General features: G+C 40.5%; 2 protein-coding genes across 3 annotated transcripts in view; one reads left to right on the top strand and one right to left on the bottom strand.

The window, feature by feature from the left end:
- The first annotated feature begins 50 nt into the window (after positions 1–50).
- On the top strand, positions 51–3,188 carry LOC129724008 (protocadherin Fat 1-like). Of its 2 annotated transcripts, XM_055678587.1 has the most exons (5): positions 51–212; positions 278–2,162; positions 2,218–2,531; positions 2,590–2,747; positions 2,816–3,188. In XM_055678587.1, the coding sequence occupies exons 1-5, from the start codon at positions 137–139 to the stop codon at positions 2,822–2,824; spliced, it is 2,442 nt and encodes an 813-aa protein (XP_055534562.1). In that variant the 5' UTR covers positions 51–136; the 3' UTR covers positions 2,825–3,188. The 2 variants fall into 2 exon arrangements, with proteins under 2 accessions (XP_055534562.1, XP_055534561.1); XM_055678586.1 differs by having other exon boundaries at positions 2,590–3,188.
- LOC129724007 (uncharacterized) overlaps positions 2,768–13,379 on the bottom strand; it is a 37,910-nt gene continuing 27,298 nt past the window's right edge. Inside the window, exons 5-8 of the mRNA XM_055678585.1 lie at positions 13,145–13,351; positions 11,962–13,090; positions 11,524–11,903; positions 2,768–3,054 (exon numbers count right to left, since the gene is read on the bottom strand). Coding sequence (XP_055534560.1) covers positions 2,825–3,054; positions 11,524–11,903; positions 11,962–13,090; positions 13,145–13,351 — 1,946 coding nt within the window. The 3' untranslated portion in view covers positions 2,768–2,824. The remainder of the gene's footprint in view (positions 3,055–11,523; positions 11,904–11,961; positions 13,091–13,144; positions 13,352–13,379) is intronic.

The following is a 13,379-nucleotide window of genomic DNA, read 5'->3' as shown; positions in this document are numbered from 1 at the left end:
CATTTACTTTCGCCTGAGAGTTATGATAAGGGAAAAGTTACCCGTAGACAATGCTCTGTCCCTTGTTAGTCGGAGTTAAGTTTTCAATGGAAATAATACGCACTAAAACAGTGAAGTTATTAGGCAGCTTTAGAAAATGGCACTCAGTCAAAATCATATTCTGATTTCGGTTATTCTCACCATTTTATCAATCTCTCCACTAGCAGCACATAGTAAACAGCAAAACTGAAATCTTTCTTTACGCTGCAGCTGAAAACTAACTTCCTAAATCTTTCAGATTGTGAATCGGATACGTATGACTTTTGGCAGTACTATAATCCGAGTCACAAGCTAGACTTGAAGGCCCCCACCGGTTTCACGATTGCCGAGTTTGAGGTTCGGAACCTGCAGAGTGTAGACTATTCTAACAAGTACTTAGACATAAAGGTCGAAAACGATCGACTTGTTTTTCGCACCACAGCAGAATTTGAAAAGTACGATAAACAGGAAAGCTCAACACGGATCGCGCTGCAAATTGAGTACAAATGTTCCGTCGGTAAAACAGTCGGAGCGTACTTTCAGGACATACTGGAAGCGAACAACTACGATCCGGAGTTCACACGGTCAGTATACGAGGTGACGGTTCCGCTACCGCTACCGAAGAACTTCGATCTTACTCCGTACATTGACGGTGGACAGGGTATTGTTGCGACCGATTACGACCTGGTGGGAAACACGGTGACGTTCAGCTTGGAGAGTAATAAATATCTTAGGATCGAGTCGGTGCCCGTTAGTAATAGCCTCAAGCAGTTTCGAGGTGTTGTACGACTGCAGGATCAAATTCTGAAGCTGGCCGACAACATCGAGTTGGAGGTTCGTGCGGAAGATAAAGGCGTTCCGCCCAGATCGAGTACAGCTCGACTGGTTATTCGACCGGATGCGACTGTGGTTTACAATGATCCACCCACGTTCAAGCGATCCTTCATTCGTGAAGATTATGAGCCGAATTCGGAGAACTCAATAGTGTTGGAGTTGATCCAGGGCACAGAACACGAGGATCTGGAGTATGTATTGATGGGCGACGATAAGGAATACTTCGAGTTGAGTGTGGGTGTTGCTAAAAATAATGCAACACTGTCGATGAAATCTGAACCGAAACCACCGAAAGGGAAATTTTTCATGAATGTGATTGTTGAGGTAAAACGATCGGAGCTCCTATCGGATGAGTGCGTTGTGTTGATTGATCTCAAAGAGTCATCGCAGGAGGGTTCGAAGGTAACGGTTGAGAAAACGTTTGTCGTTATTCATCTGGAGGAGGAGCGAGTACACAGTCAGGTGTTTCCGGCAAAAATCGGTGACTGTACGTATCGAATAGTTAGTCAACATCCTAAAAAGGAGGTTGATATTTTTACAGTCAACGAAGCTACCGGTTGGATAGAATCAGTACGTTTCGATCGGGAAGATCGTGAGCTGTTTACGGACATGGAGCGTCCTCAGTTTAAAATCGTACTACGCCTAGTATGTCAAGCACAATCAATTGAAACAGTTGACAATCGTCAAATAAAAGAATTCGAAGACATTCCTTTTACTACTGATACCACCTATCTTACTGTTATTGTTGACGATATCAACGATAATGCTCCAACATTCACGTTTCCAAAGGAGGGAGATTTATTCGCTTATCCAGTAGCTCGAATATCGGAGCGATTGATGATTTCAAGCCTACTACAGGTTTCGGCGTACGACTTAGATGCTGATTTAAATGGTAGTATCCGTTTCAGTGTAACTCCGAATGGTAACTTCGATATTGATCCTAAAACTGGCAGAATTTTTCCGCTCAAAAGTGCTCTGAAAGACGAAAACACGATTCAGCTGGACATAATGGCAACCGATCGAGACGGTGCTGTGGACGGTAACGAATCCCGGCTGCGAATTTACGTTGTCCCTGTACTCCCTTATCAATTGTCTCTGCTACAGTTGAACGCAATGCGTGAGGAAGCTTTGCAGGATTATTTGGATATGCTGCTAGCAGCAACTGGGCTTAGAGTTGTGGCACTCCCAGGTGGTTATACGTCGCTTTCGGAGTCATCCACCAGGCAGCAAAACTTTGAAACCGCCCTCAGGTATGCGGTAGCTGCGTTCGACGGGCAGAATGCGATTGTATCAAGTGATAGTTTGGCTAAGTATGATTGAAAAAAGTACATATTTAGAATAATATCATTATCCTAAATTTTTCAGTTCTCTAATGAACAACGATGATGCAAAACTGTCCTCCTGGAATGATCTATTCATCGATGAACTTCCTGCAGAGGACTGCACCGTTTATCCATACATAGTTATTATGGCTGTGTTTATTGTATTGTTTATAGCCGTTACAGCGTTGGCTATTTTTTGGTGGGCGAAAAGTCGTTCAACTCTAGAGGATTCATCTACTGCTAGTACGGAGGAGCCATGTGCAGACTCCGGTAGTGTTTTTGTTGAGAACTCTCTCGCCAATGCCAAATCAACACCACCAATGGTCAGAAAACATATCGAGGATGTTACAGTTGATGGTGGGTAGTTTCGAAACAGAAAGTTTACGGGTAAATCAACTTGTTGATTTTTTTTTAGATTCTACTGATGGTTTTGTCAGAAGTAACAGGCTGGCGAAATCACTTTCCGACCTGTTGATCGTCGATGAGAGTGAGGAAGTGAGCTGCAACGAAGCTAACAGTGGTACCCAGAGAAGAAAATCGATTCGATTCAACGAAAATGTAGAGAAGATAGAGGTGCTTGAGAGCTGAAAAAGCTGAAACTTTATTAATAATTTGTATAACTTTTTCTCTAACAAAATAAGATTGTTTAGCTAAAAACGCTCGCTGTAGATCGAATCGTCGTCACCATCGGGAGCCGATGCGTTGTGATGTTCGACAACTTCTATTCTTTCGACAAGTTCGTTGAATTTGACGTTCTTCGGTTCCTGCGTCGATTCATCAAGTGTTGCCCTCGAAGAGACCGTATTATTTTCGTTCACTCTCTCGAGTTGACTCTCTAGCGAGCGCACCAGTCGATCGGGGATTTTCGAGTCCTCGGATTCTGGAAGAATAGACAAAATGTAATATACAGTTAACGATTCGGTATTAGATGTATTATTATCTGTTCAATTTGTGTTACATTTCTGAAATCGTGCAAAATCCTAATCTAATTTTAATTATAACCCTAAAAAGATAGTCTGAGTCAATTTGTCTTTTCGCTTTTGATAACATTGCCATTTATTCTCTAAATAGTGGGGGTTCGTTCTTGTTTTTTTTTTCAAATTATGGTATTTAGTATTTATTGCCACTCATTAATAATTTATGAACAAAAACTGGCATTTTTAATAATTTGAAAATAATGCGTCAATTGTACATCGAAATATGATTATCACCCAAGCAACAATTGAAACATAATAAAAAAATAAATTGTGATCATTCGTTGCACTAATGAAATTCCGAGGTTTTAAGAAACATTTTTTGTTACTACGATGAAATTGTGAAGATACAAGCAACAACTAAAGTTGCATCGCTGCTTCAAAAATTTGCACACCAACAACGTAATTCGCGAGGTTGGATTTGTTGCTGAAACGTGTATACGGCATTTGAAAACCTAGCCTTCACTGAATAGATCTAGTGGGTGGAGCATATAAGTTGCGTGATGCTTGCGAGATACACAAAACAAACACACAACAATGCTTCTAAAAGTTACTGTCATGTTCTCAACAGCAACTTTTTTTCCGATCGTTCGCCTTAACTTAACCGTAACTTTTGGATACTTGGATTAGAAGTCGTCCAAAAATATTGGTCTCTGAAACGAAATGAAATAAATTGCTTTGAATTTCATCATCACGCAGAGATGCTGATAAATTAAAGAAGCAAGATTAAAAACTGAGAATGAGCATGAGCATAATAAGGGAAGCAAAATTAAAAACTGAGCCATAAACCTGCAGGTGTTTCTACAGCAAATGACGTAAAGAGTATAAACGAGAAAATTGAATAGAAATTAATAACTACATTTAAATCCTCATCAAATTTGTGGAAATAATCAAAGATAAATCGCCATACAAACAATCTTTTGCCATTCTGACCATTTGCCATTTGACAATCTTACCATAACGCCATGTAGTTGCTATTGCGCCCTAGTTGCTGCTACGATACATCTCCGTTGCTGAAATTTGACCATGCAGCATATACCATGTTGTTAGCAAATTAAACGCATAAGATCATACACATTGCTGTTTCATTCTTGAAACTTGTGTCGAAACAACGAAAACGTTGCAATTGGCTCTGCCTCCTGCGCTTTTTTGGTCATTGTATAAGAAACTTAGATTTTGCTGCAACTTAGTTTCGCATGAGAATTTGTTGCTGTGATGCACAAAGTTCATAATCGGAACAAATTTTGCTGCTTAGGCATACCAGAGTGTTAAGTTAGTTACTCAAGAGAAAACTGGTTGGAGAGTAATATTTATATAATGACGGCGATAAATATTCTAACATGTTTTCCATTATCAACAAAAAATTAACTGTTATTGTTTTAAATAGATTATTATTAACTATATATTTTTTGACTTAGAATTACGTCTTTCAGGAAGTTCGGCTCGTCGTACTGATCCTCACAGGACTCAACAGGCTTTTCACATCCTCAAAGTGAGTTTCAATACGCACATCCTAGCTGCGACTCAACGCCGCTATCAGTGTCTTAGCCCAAAAACCCGGTGCGGCTCTCCCCCAGGAGAAGCGGCCCAAACAGCGTCTGTACACCCAACAACAAACACTTTACTAAATCGGCAACGACCTAGGCGACGAATAAAACACACCGATTAGAAACTCGGAACATGGAACTGTAGATCGCCAAATATCCCGGGCGGTGATAGGATCCTACTGGAACCCCGTCACTTCGGCATCGCAGCGCTGCAGGAATTTTGCTGGAAAGGAGAAATTGTACGGAGGATGTGTGCCCGCAGGGCCTAGTACTACCAGAGCGGCGGCACAACAAATGAGCGGGGTACCGGCTTTATTGTGTTGTGCATGATGCAAAGTCGTGTGCTGCTCGCGGCGGGACATCAAGATCGTTATCGAGGATATAAACGCTCAAATTGGAAGGGAAGACCTGTAAAAACCGGTGATCGAACACGAAAGTATGCAAACCGAGACGAACAATAAGGGCCTAAGAGGCGTAAACATTGCAGCTTCCCAAGGATTGGTATTCCGAAGAACATTCTTCCTCCGAAAAGACATCTACAGAGCCATTCGGAAATCACCTTACCAACGAACAACAAGCCAAATTGACCTTGTGCTCATCGAATGTAGGTTATAAAGTAGGTTGCGACATGCGCACCTACTGAGGTGCGGACATTGACTCGAACCACTACTTAGGTATGCGCTCAAAACTGTCGACTTTCTATCTGTCATGACAGAGCCGATCCCCGCGGTTTAACATCAAGCTGATGAAGTTTACGCACAACAGTTTGAAGCGGCACTACCCACGGAAGAGGTGTTCGGCGCAGCGAGGATTGCTGGATCATGATCCACCATCAGGGAATCCGCGACGACTCTAGAAACAGAGGCGCCGAGTGGCAGAAATGACTGGTATGATAAGGAATGCGAGGCAGTGGTGCTGGTGATAGAGAAAAGCCGGACCTGGGTAATTTTCCTGAGGGTGAGGACGAAAGAGAACCTGGTCAAGTACAGACGGGCAAGGATATGGAAGGTAAATTCTTCAAACATGGTAAATCTCTTCAAACATGGTAAAGAAACACTTGCTAGATCACTGCACTGGGTCATTTCCAAGATCTGGGATGAAGAAAAACTGCCCGGAGAATAGATGGAGGTAATCGTTTACCCCATCTTTAAGAAGGGCGACATTCTGGAGTGCTACAACTATTGTGGCATTACACTCATCAACGCTGCTTATAAAATACTCTCTTAAGTTCTATTTCAACGTCTGACAAATTTAACCAGGAGGTTCGTGATGTAGTACCAGGCGGGATTTATGAGAGCCCGCGCAACCATAGATCAGATATTTTCAATCCGATAGATTTTTGTCGTCCAGGCATTACATTTTTATCGACTTCAAGGTAGCCTATGATACAGTTGATGGTAGATCATACACGACAACGAGCATATTTTCCCGGATAAACTGACGCGGCTGATTAAGGCTACCAGGAATCGTAAGAAGTGTTACATGCGTGTTTCGGGGATGCTCTCGATATCCTTCGAGTCATGCCGAGGAATGGAACAAGGTGATGGACTTTCCTGTTAGCTTTTTAACTTCGCCCTCGAAGGTGTTATACGAAGAGCGGGCATCAACACGAGTGATAAGATTCTCATGAAGGAAGTTCAGCTTAAAGGTGGTGGAAACCTACACCAGACTAAAAACGGACACTAAGCGTGTTGGACTGCTAATCAATGCGTCGAAAATATTCTTTGTTTTAAGAGACTAGGCTCCAAGGACGAACAACGTTTGCCTCCTACCCCGGATCATCGCAGACGGCGATGAGCTTGAGGTGGTAGACGAGTTCGTTTTCGTTCGTTTGATTGTTTAGTTTTATTTTTGTAACTGAGAGAGTGGTCTCTTCACTCCCACAGGGCAGTGTGTGCAGTTCATCGTGGCGTGCTGGGATACGGGAACACAATAGAAGAGGGTGATTCGACTTTGGCTTAGAATGAGTTATACCTTTCCCAGTAGTTTAATTGGCCAAAACACCTTGCCGGAGACAACGGAGATAGCGGGTTCGAGTCCCGTCTGGACGAGGGAAAATTTTGTCTAAGCCTGAAAGTCATACCTTCTATTCCCGTTCATTTTCACATTCTCGAAAAACTACATACATTGCCCACTTTACTAAACTTAAAATGTAAGCCATATGACGAAAATGAAATTAGTTCGTAAAGTAAACTTTATGTAGTTCTACGTGCGGTCGTAGCTTTGCGTACAACGTGTGCTTTTTATGTAGACAAAATGATAGAAACCCAAATATTATCAAATCAATGGATGGCTTGTTATTTCTCTTCCGAGAATCACTAGTGTGTAGGAGAATATCTTTCACTGCGCAAACAATTACTCTCACACTGGTGGGCAAAGCGACGCACTTTCCTAAAGAGAGCTTGCAAAAAACACCCCAGTGGAATCTGAAACATCTCTCCTGAAAGATAACAAACTGGAGTGATCTTTTCCACACGAAAGGGCAATACGCACAATAACTACACAACAGGACTCACTGCAGTGCTTTTACTGAGTGTCTCTTAAGCAAACATCAAATGAGGGGAAAATGTAGGTTATAAAGTAGGTTGCGTTGTTTGCATTGTATCTCAAAACGAAAAAAATATCCGGGCGCCCGTCACGTATGTTTTCATAAAAGCTATCGAATTTTCTTTGCAGTGAACACCGTGGTGTACTTCTGAGCATTCTTAGTAGAGTGATTCACCACTTTTGTTTCGCTCCGCTGTGGTGTAAGCAGCAAATGTATTATTTTTCTACGAGTGGCAGAAACACAGCACAAAGCAGAATGAGGGGGCTTGTTGCAAAATATTGGTATACGCAGCACTCATGCTGGGTAGGAAGTGAACGGTGAATATTCAATTTGCATATTGAGGAGAATAACAAACCTGATCAATCGTATTTTAAAAACTTACGGAGAGTAGTATAGCGTTATTTGAAAAGATATATTGAAGAATATTATATTATAAATATTATAATATCAATATATTTAAAAATAATTAGGTAGCTCCGTAAGACTGACAAATACGTTCCTATTGTTTTCAGCAATGTTTTTTGTTATGTTGTTTTGAAGAAGCTTGTAAGAGACGGTGGTAAAAAATATTGAATTTTCGAGTTTTTTTTTAATTTCACTCGTAGGGGGATTGATCTTGGGCCCGTTAATGTAAAAATAAGGGTCTCTGTTCGCTCTAAAACTTCCTTGAAAACACCATTACTTTAAAATGTAACATTCACTGTAAAATAACTATTGACCTCTCTCTCCACTAGCTCTCCTGGCAACTGCAAATGTACGGAAGCCTGAACCTGACTGCTATGCCTGTCTATCCTCGGTGCTATTTTAATGATATGCTAGTTGATGGTCAGATGGATGACAAAAAACCTAAGTTCTTCGGGTACAACTTTCGTCTGCATACCTACAAACAGTGGAAAGTCCGTCTCCTTTTTAAAAATTTTCCATTCTACAACTTATGCGGCGCCGCGTAGTTGTAGCGTAAGTTCTCTCAGATAGCAGTTTCATTTATCGTCACATCGCTATTTCGGTCAATCGAATTAATAATTCAACATGAGCCAAATTCGGTTATTTTTATCATATGGCCGAATTTAAATTCAATTCAATTTGTTTTGACGGTAAAGTCTCTTCAAAATCATTTTCGAATGACCTCAATGACCAATCATTTAATAAAAAGACGGTTAATATTATTGGAATTTACCGCTTCACACCATCAAATTAATTAATCCCAATCGAGTGTATTCCCAAACCTATTGCAAAAAATACTTTAAAATAAGACAGACTGCCCTAGCTTACATTATATTTTTCAAATGTGTCTTGCAGAGTATTTAAAATGGAGCAGTGAAAACGAAAATTCATGGGTGAATAAATTTTCGTCTGTAAAAAACTTAGTGGACTCACAGAGAAGTCACTAAAGTTTTTTCGATAGACTGCGGCTTGATATCAAGTTTTTTTATTCAGGAAGATTCAAAGGCCTGGATAGAAAGAAATTATTATCTTGATGCCAAATCGAAATGTTGAGGCTTAACAGTTACCCTGCAGAACGAGCCCTTCGAGTAACAGGAGATTTAGTTGTAGTTATAATACTATATGATACGGCAAATGAACATTTTAGTATTGGAAAACATCAAAATGTTACTTTCCATTCCACAGTAAATCACGAATAACTCAAAATCAAGCTATTTTAGAGCCATATAGTTTTTGGAAATGTTCTTCCACATAAAACTTCCCAACTTTTAAAGGCATTCAGTTGGTGAGAGCATTAGGTTTAATACCCACTGTTATTGATTGAATGTCAAAGTATACTTAAAAATCTCTAGATTTTTTTTAGGAAAATAAATTGACGATAATCAACCCGAAACAAATTTTTCCCTTACAATTTGGACCCTAAGGAACCTGTAAAAAATATAAAAGGATTAGGTTTCGTGGAAAATTGCATAACTGGACATGTTTTTTGGATTTAACATAAGAAAAACCGATTTTTTCAAAAAAATCATCGGGGCCAGTTGAAAACATCATTTTCTAGAGCTGCCGCCGAACAAAAGTTTGTTCGTAACACCGTTTTCTATCATCTGGAGGGTGAGCACCAGACTTGTGCAATTTTGGAACACCCTAATGTCCATGTTACAAACTTTTGAATTTAAAAAGTTTTGAAGACCTTTTCAATTATTCAACAACGAGCGCTCGACATTCAATTTTAGTTCATTTCCGGTTTAAGTTTCAGTTTAGTTAATTTAAGGTTTAGTTCAGTCCAATTCCAGCTCCTGATCCGTTTGAGTTTAGTTTTAAATTGGTTTCAACTTGAATGTAGTTCAGCCCCAGTTCGTTTTCAATTCAATATCAGTTCAGCTTATGTTCAATATCATTACTGTACTCAGCACGGTTTCAGTTCAATTTCTGCTAAGTTATAATTTTGTTTCCGTTCAATTTGAGCTCACTTACAGTTAAGTTTCAGTTCAGTTTTAGTTCAGCTTCATTCAGTTTTAGTTCTGTTTAAGTTCAGTGTCAGTTGAGTTTCAATTAAGTTTCACTTCAGTTTTAGCCTAGTTACAACTCAGTTTCAGTTTAGTTACAGCTAAGTTTCAGCTCGATTTCAGTTCAACATTAGCTAAGTTACAACACAGTTTCAATTCAGTTTTAGTTCTGTCTCAGTTCAGTTTCAGTTAAGTTCAAGTTCAGTTTCAATTCAGTTTTAGTTCTGTTTCAGTTTAACTTCAGTTCATTTTCAGTTCAGTTTCAGTTTCAGTTTAGTAACAGTTCAATTAAGGTTCAAATTCAGTACATTTTTATTCCAGTTTTAGTTCTGTTGCAGTTCAGTTTCAATACTGGTCGCGCATAATGCTCCGGTGCAAACGCGTCTTCGGCCCTGATGAGCTCATCTAAGGATTTTCGGTGTGTTGTGACTTCCGAGGTGTACCAAATCATTTATTTGAAGACTGCTCGCCCGTTGGTTCTATTCCAGCACGTTGCGATTCAGAGTAGGTTGCGTTCGTTCGATAAATATCGTAATAAATTAATTATTCGCGATAAAATAAAAATTAAAATAATCGCGACAAATTATCGTAATTATTCGCAATAAATATCGGGATTATATTGTTTAGTGTGATACAAATTGTTACGATTTGTAGGTTTCCGAAGATAACTAAAAACTTCGATCCTCCTGTATGCAGCGATCGTGGCGCGGTTTCATTTATATCGTCTCCTGGTGGCCGGTTACTCAGAGACCGAGAAGTAACCATATCGGGCGTGAATGTGTGTAGAAAAGATCGCACCATCAACCTCTATGGATCTAGAAAAATTCCTTTCCACTAACACTAATTCCTTCCTTTGATATTTGTGGATGATGCAAAGGACTCCTGGGTCTCTAGTAGCAACAAGTATTGAACTAACATTCCCGATATCCCTTCCTATATTGATCTGCATTGGGCGTGGCCAGCTACGTTTTTGACCAGTGAAAAGAAAGATCACTAGGAATTGTACACTGAGAATGGCTTGCTACTCCTAGGCACCATTTTGACGGTTCTTTGTGCAGTTTCAGCTAATTCTGGTCAATCGCGGGCAACACACGTGCGATCAAATATGCTATGCTATGCTATGCTATGCTATGTTGCAGTTCAGTTTTAATACAGTTTCTATTATGTTTCAGTTCAGCTGTAGTTTAGCCTCAGCAAGTTCAAATTCTACTAAGTTATAGTTCAGTTTCATTTTATTTTTAGCTAAGTTATAGTTCGATTTACTAACATCTTTAGTTTAGTTGAAGTTCAGCTCCAGAATGGTTCGAGGTCAGTTTCAGTTCAATTTCTGTTAAGTTTCAGTTCAGTTTTAGTTCTGTTTCAGTTCAGTGTCAGTTCAGTTTCAATTAAGTTTTAGTTCAGTTACAACTCAGTTTCGGTTCAGCTTTAATTCAGTTACAATACAGTTTTAGCTCAGTTACAGATCGATTTCGTCTCGGTTTCATTTCATTACCTTTTCTAGTTTCAGCTTAACAGTTGGCTGCGAAGTCTGTGTATAATAAGCAGAAGGTCGAGTCCAGAATCGGAATGTAGCACCAAGGCTTTGCTTTGTTTAGTTTAGCCCCATCATAGTTCGAATTCGGGTCAGTTTCAGTTTAATTTCTGTTTAGTTTCAGTTCAGTTTTAATTCAGCTCCAGTTGATATTTAGTTGAAGTTCAGTGTCAGTTTAGTTTAGCTTCAGTTTCAATACGATCTGATTTCAGTTTCAAATAACTTTCAATTCAGCTTCAGTTCCGTCTTAAGCCCTTGAAGTTTACCAGTTTTAATTCTAGGAAGCAAATCAAACTAACCTTGATCGGTGATTCCGGAAATTTGGATTGAAATTTTTCGATCATCATCCGACAGAGAATCGTCGGCTGCCTTTTTCAATCCCAGCGTCGGAGGTGACGGCGGTGGCGATATGTCAAAGTCATTCTCGAGTTGAACAATATCAGATGGATTCGCTGGGGTGCTTCGAGTGGGACGCACAAATCGAAGGTATAGAAACACTATAAATCCTGTGCTTAGAAGAAGGAGAGCCCCTAGGACTGAGGTGGCCGCTATTAGACCTGTGTTAGCGTCATCAGATCCATAGAGCGGACTGCAGTTGCCGCCACTGGAACCGGAACAACCGGCCTCCTGATAGGATTCAGACGTGATGCTTTCGGATAGCGCTGACGATTGTATGATTCTGCGAATTTGTTTTAAACAGGTTTAATTAAAAAAAAAATAAAGTAAAATTAACTTACCGTTTAATGGTGTCAGAATCTTGTAGATTATTCTCCCTATCAAACGCATAAACAATTGCGCGAATGATTGTATTCTCTTGCTGTTTCGAGGATGTTGATCGACTATCTGCGAACTGATCGATCGCTGGGACTCTAGCTTCCATTAGTGATTTCAGCTGAATGTTACCGGCATTTTGATTGATTCCACTAATCATACTATCGACATCTGCTAATCCTGTTGCTGTTAGCAGCACCAAATTATCCTCCTGCAAACGATGGATAAATAGTATTACCCGTGTGCTTCTACCATCGGATGCCCCATCGCGATCGGTGGCTATGGCTTCCAGTGAAACCAACTCGTCTGAGTTCATAGCGTTTTGCAGAGGAAAAATCGTTCCCTTCTCGGGATCGATTCCGAAGTCGTCTTCTGTATTTAGGCTGTATCGAATTTTGGCATTGAGGTTCTCATCCGGATCCGTCGCTTCCACGATAAACAAGTGCGGAACCAACAATCCAGCGGCTATGGATGGCACTGGGAATCCTAGGTGAAGGTTTTGACCCCCCGGTGGTGTTACGAAGCTGGGATCATTATCGTTGATATCTACCACGATGATATTGATCACGGTAATATCTCGGGCGAAATTCAGCCCATCGGTTTCAATTAATGATCGTTTTATGGAGGATTTCACCGAATGAGTTTCCTGGAGAGGACATATCAGACGCAACCGTAGCTGGAACTGTGGTGCAGACATGTCTTGGAACAGAGTTGTGTTTTCACGATCAAATGGTTTTGCCACCAGCCAATGGGTTGTGGAATCGATGGAGAAGTAGTTGAACCCAAGGAAGGGTTTCTCATCGATCAGTTCGTAGTCGCAATCGGCTAGCTGCGATGGGAAGATGCTGGAATGAGTAGTTTCCTCCGCTAGGGACTCGATTAGGAGGATTTTATCTACGGTAACAACTTTGGGGGCTTCCGGATCGGCTGGACATTCTTGGTCTTGGGTGACGTCCAGATTAACATTGACGGTGGTTTGTTTCTGGGAGTTCGGGCTAATGGCAACCACTAGGAAGTTGTACTGGTTGGGAAGCAATGGCTCCATAATATGAAGAATTCCGTCCGTTGAAAGTGTTATTCTCGGTTGAAGGTAGGCTGAAAAAATAAGTATTTAATTATACAACAAGGAAAAAAGTTGAGAAGTTTTACCATCACTGATTTCGACTTTGTGCTCCAAAGTTATTGAAGGATCTTTAACGGAGGCTTTAACCACTCCGATCATACCAGAGCTATCGGATTTGACATGGAAGTGGTAGTTTCCGTATGGGAAGTGAGGGGCGTCATCCAGAGGCTCCCCAGTCGAGCAATCATAGCAGTCCGTGCAATCGATTACTGGTGGCGATGGGGTGCAAATTTCTGTGTTGAAAGCAAAAAAGTCGTTAAA

The sequence above is a fragment of the Wyeomyia smithii genome, chromosome 2 (assembly GCF_029784165.1).
Source record: "Wyeomyia smithii strain HCP4-BCI-WySm-NY-G18 chromosome 2, ASM2978416v1, whole genome shotgun sequence".
Lineage (NCBI taxonomy): Eukaryota > Metazoa > Arthropoda > Insecta > Diptera > Culicidae > Wyeomyia > Wyeomyia smithii.
This window is presented reverse-complemented; position numbering and strand designations above follow the sequence as displayed.

Excerpts from the sequence above, each read along its gene's own strand:
- LOC129724008 (XM_055678586.1), top strand. The coding sequence starts at position 137 with ATGGCACTCAGTCAAAATCATATTCTGATTTCGGTTATTCTCACCATT. Across the intron at positions 213-277 it reads CTCTCCACTAGCAGCACATA|ATTGTGAATCGGATACGTAT; the intron begins GTAAACAGCAAA and ends TAAATCTTTCAG. Across the intron at positions 2,532-2,589 it reads CGAGGATGTTACAGTTGATG|ATTCTACTGATGGTTTTGTC; the intron begins GTGGGTAGTTTC and ends ATTTTTTTTTAG.